The sequence below is a fragment of the Salvelinus sp. IW2-2015 genome, linkage group LG35 (genome assembly GCF_002910315.2).
Source record: "Salvelinus sp. IW2-2015 linkage group LG35, ASM291031v2, whole genome shotgun sequence".
Lineage (NCBI taxonomy): Eukaryota > Metazoa > Chordata > Actinopteri > Salmoniformes > Salmonidae > Salvelinus > Salvelinus sp. IW2-2015.
In genome coordinates this window covers 12,709,881-12,714,882 of record NC_036874.1, presented here as the reverse complement: position 1 = coordinate 12,714,882, position 5,002 = coordinate 12,709,881, and the positions used below count along the sequence as shown (strand labels likewise).

The following is a 5,002-nucleotide window of genomic DNA, read 5'->3' as shown; positions in this document are numbered from 1 at the left end:
GTGTGTAAATCTGAGTGTGCAGATTACCCATAGTTCTGGTGTGTTCTAAAGGGTAGGTGGTGATGACAGGCTTGGTGGCCTATGAGGGGCGTCCCACACCTGCCTGGTTGACGGCACACACCCTGAACTGGTAGATGGTGCTGTCACTCAGACCCCTCACAGGGTAGTGACATGCCTTCTGAATGGTGTCACTACAACTCACCCACTGCCCACTACCAATGTCACACCTGGGAATAGGGAGAGAGAGTGGAAGAGAGCGAGGGAGAGTGAGAGCGAGAGAGAAAGAGACAATGTGAGAAGGGAAAGGAGAAGATCAGAGACTTCAAATAGATTTATTTCACAACTTTATGACTTAGAAAATTGTTTTTAGCGCAACATTCCCCAATGTTGTTATTGCTCCATGAAATATAATTTTGTCATTATAAAATACATTTGTAAACATTTTTGATTGCATTAAAGAAAAACACATTTCAGCCAACAAAGGACAATCATTTTTCAAGCCAAATATATAATCTCAAAATAACAAGTCTCACAACTCATTTAGAAGAAAATGTGAAGAAGAAAAGCAGCCGTCAAATGCTGATAAATCAATACTGAACATGAAGCAATGCCACCTGGGAAAGCAAACAAAGTAAGGAAATAGCATGGGAGAACATTAAGCTGTGTATGTGTTGCTAGGCAACTGGAAGGTTAGGGCTCTGATGTTAGGTCTTTCTCTGATGCATATAATATATATATATATATATTCATATATTGTATAAGACATCAGAGAGACCTAACATTAGTTTTTAATGTGCCCTCTGCATGCATGATAGAGAAGATGTGTAAGTACGATGAAAGTATGCATACACACACACACATGCACATGCACACACACACACACACACACACACACACACGCACATCGATCAGCTTCAGTGATTAGTGAGCACCTGTTACCTATGGGAGGGCTTTGATGCTGTTAACGCTGTGTTCCATGTTGAATTATTATCACGCATATCATCCATCTTCTTTGGGCTTTGCCAAATGGATATTACATCAAAGTTGGCTGGGGTTTTATCTGCCCGATCCAATTTCCTCACACACTGCAGAGTAAGTTGTGGCCCAACAGTTTAGTCTTGTTTGCTGTGTGTTGTTGATTTTGAGTAAACAACGATAGCTCATATCTAAGATAACTCTTATCGTTTAGATGGAACGTACACCTGAGTGGATCTATTCATTATCCGTGACATATTGAGAGCGCACGTTGCACTTCTAGAATTTACCCTGAGAGTAGTTTATTGCAATTTACCTCCTCAAAGTAATTCTAATCCCCTTTTCACACTATAGTGCCAACGCAAAACATACTGTTTTGGCCTGGGGCGGCAGGTGGCCTAGTGGTTAGAGCGTTGGGCAGGTAACCGAAAGGTTGCTAGATCGAATCCTTGAGATGACAAGGCAAAAAATCTGTCGTTCTGCCCCTGAACAAGGCAGTTAACCCACTGTTCCTAGGCTGTCATTGTAAATAAGAATTTGTTCTTAACTGACTTGCCTATTTGAATAAAAGTTCCTAAAAAAAAAAATTCAGGTATGCAGGCCAGCTTGGCTTAGTAGTGTGAAAAGGTTATATGAGACCTCAACCTATGTCCTTGGTATTTATTTATTTTGGAACTTTTGTGTGTAATGTTTACTGTTTTGTTTATTTCACTTGGTTTGGTAATGTAAGCATATGTTTCCCATGGCAATAAAGCCCTTTATATTGAAATTGAATTGAAAGGCTGGAGAGGGAGAGGACACAGAGAGAAAGAGAGGGAGACAGGGACATGGAGAGCAACGCAGAGGGAAAGAGAGATGGAAAAAAGGGAGTAAGAGAGAGAAAGTGAGGGAGAGAAGGATTTTGATAAACTCCCGTATCTACTGGGGGAAATACCAGTGTGCCATCAGAGCAGCAAGATTTGTGACCTGTTGCCACAAGAAAAGGTCAACCAGTGAAGAACAAACACCATTGTAAATACAACCCATATTTCTGCTTATTTATTTTCCCTTTTGTACTTTAACCTTTTGTACATCGTTACAACACTGTATGTATACATAATATGGCATTTGTAATGTCTACTGTTCATTTTTTTTATTGTTTATTTCACTTTTGTATATTATCTATTTCACTTGCTTTGGCAATGTTAACATATGTTTCCCATGCCAATAAAGCCCATTGAATTGAAGGAGTAAAAATTAGAGGGGGCAGAGGGGGAGAGGGGAGAGAGGGATGATTAAAAGCCAGCAAGGTAATGTAATCCACAGCAGTTCAATTAAACCCTCCCACAAAGTCTGTCTGGAGCAGCCATGTGAAAGCAAGACCAGGGAAGGGTGATGCATTGTCTGGAGGTAAGATTAACAGGTCCTCAAACGGCATTAGTTATGAAGACAGCGCAAAGGAGAGCAATAGACAGAGACAGAGAAAAAGAGAGGATGGAGAGAGAAGGAGAGATACGAGTGAGAGATAGGAGAGAGAGAAGGAATGAGGGAATTATGTTAAGAGGATTAAAGAGATAAGATGTGACATGTATCAGACCCGTTTTTTTATTCTCTGAGGCTTGAGAGATCTGTTGCTTTTGCACCAACAAAAGAGTAGAGAAATGTCAACTAAAATGTCTTTCCAACTTTCTTACTGTTTATGCTGCAAGTGTGAGAAATTGAAGTTGGAATCCGTTGCGGTGAAACTGCCACGTCCGTTTGCGTATTACAACAATAAGATACGTTACTTCAAACCCCAAAACACTTTTTTCACCCTCTGACATCATTGCACGCAATAACAATAACAAATGTGCCTTGGTGACCAGTGGCGCTGTTTCACTTTTTGCAGATCTCAGCTTTAAGGCCAATGAGTCATGACCAATTGCCTAGGTATCAGCATGACTAGTCATAAATGTCCTTGCGGTCAAATGTCAGACATCTCGCTATTTTGACATATTCTATTGAAGACCATTTTGAACTAGTAGACCACTCAGTCCATCATTTACTTTGCTGTATTTCTCTCCCTCCCCTTTCTCTCTCCCTTTCTCCCTCCCTTCCCCTCCCTCTCCCCTCCCTTTCTCCCTCCTTTCTTCCCCTCCCCCTCCTCTCCCTCCCTCCCTCTCCTCTCTCCTTTCCCTCCCTCTCCCTTTCTCCCCGTCTCTCCGTACCTTAGGCTCACACCACAGGCCCTTTCTCTGTCTCCTTTCTCTCTTCCTTCATCCCTACCCACTACCCCACTCATCTTATCCTCCGCTTCCAATATGGCCCCTCCCTACCTCCGAAATTATAGGCTCAAAAGGCGCAAACAAAACACACACAGCTCCCTCATGTCTCTTCCTACTACTCTCCATCCGAATTTGAACCTCCTAAATGCACTTCGCATCTTGAGCTAGAAGTAGAACATTAAATTTCAAGAGGGGAACACAAAAATCCACTTCCACTCCCGAAATGAATTACTATAACTTTTTAATAAGACATATTCCAGAAAAAAGCAAGCGAAGATTGCATGATTAGCAAAAAAGATGGGGTGATTCTGTCTATAAGATGAGTATTAGAGAGTCTATTTTTAAAATTAAACTGACTGCAGGAAACAATGTGAGGCACGAATTGCTATGCAGAAATGGTCAATTGGGTTGGTGTGATTTAGATGGGGAGTATTAAGAGAGAGGGAGGGTGGCATTAAACAGTGGGGCTGTGGGCGTGGAGGGTAGGTTTGGGCACGAGATTCGGGTTGAGTGAGTCATTGAAGGAAATATTCAGGTGGAGAACACGTAGGACTAGAGGGATCAAGGGTGAGAGAGGGGTGGGTGAGGGGTTGGTGGGGCGGACGTTGTGAAGTCATATCAAAGAAAAATTAATATTCAACGAAGTGTGATGAAGTTGTGGTTAAGGGTTGTTAACTATGTTTCGATGAAGAACGTCGCACCTGGTGTGATCTTGTCTAAAAATTCAAGCCTAGTGGACAACGATGTACTAAGGGACACCCTGTGTTGTTGCGAAGAACGCACTAAACACTCGCTCAAACACCAGAAAAATTACGCCTTCTTAAAGGTTCCAAGCGAACTGTTGGAGAAGAAGCTACTTTTATTGGTAGTGTTGGCTAGTTGCTTGAGATCATTAACAGGTCAGCTGGCACGCTGCCTTGCTCTTGGCATTGTGGTTTCTTTATTATTGCCACTTACACTAGAGACTACCTGTGGGACCTATGACTGTAATTTTAAGGTCTCGTGCAGCCGTCTACTGGCACCTGGCAACTTTGGGAAGAAGCACTTTTTTATGTAGTGTTGGGCTTAGTTGCTTGAAGATCATAACACGGGTCAGAAATGGCAGCTTGCCTCTTGCTAACTCTCGGCATTGCTGGTGTCTTATTATGCCGAAAAGGTTTAATAGGTTTGGGTGAGTAGCCACAATTTTTTCAAGTGCCCTCTACTCGGCAACGGAGAATCTCAGACACACTGCACCCAAAAGATACTCGGTGGCCACACATATATAGTTCTACTCGAGAACACTATGATATCGAGTTGCAACTCGAAATCTCAGAGTTGTCATGAGTGTGTATGGAAATCGATTGTTTCATACGTGGCAAGACAAACAACTCGAAACCCGAAACCCGCTCACACAAGATAACACAAGACACCACCACAAGATCACAATCAACAACAAAACATCACAGAACCTAGCCTTTGGACAGCAAAATCGTAGGCTTTTTATTGCTCTTGACCCGCTCATGGTACGCAGACGCCATGTACATGCCCTCCTGCTCCTTGTGCACGCCTTTCAGGGTGAGGGAGACGGAGCGAAGGGCTTGGTCCAGATCTGTTTGTGTGGTCTTGTCAACTCCTATCGACAATGACTATAGGAGTTGGCAAGATAGTACAAACAGATCTTAGACCAGGCTAGTATGAATCCTTTCCAAATATCAACTAGTATTGGAATTGTTGGCTGTATCGTCTGAACTGTATACAAGCCATACTTTATACACTGAGTGTATAAAACATTAGGAACACCT

The 5,002-nt window shown here is 42.5% G+C and overlaps 1 protein-coding gene across 1 annotated transcript in view; it reads right to left on the bottom strand.

Annotated features, from left to right (window-relative positions):
* LOC111959151 (myomesin-3-like) overlaps window positions 1–5,002 on the bottom strand; it is a 78,935-nt gene that overhangs the window by 22,955 nt on the left and 50,978 nt on the right. Inside the window, 2 exon segments of the mRNA XM_023980624.2 lie at window positions 122–227; window positions 4,728–4,833. Coding sequence (XP_023836392.2) covers window positions 122–227; window positions 4,728–4,833 — 212 coding nt within the window.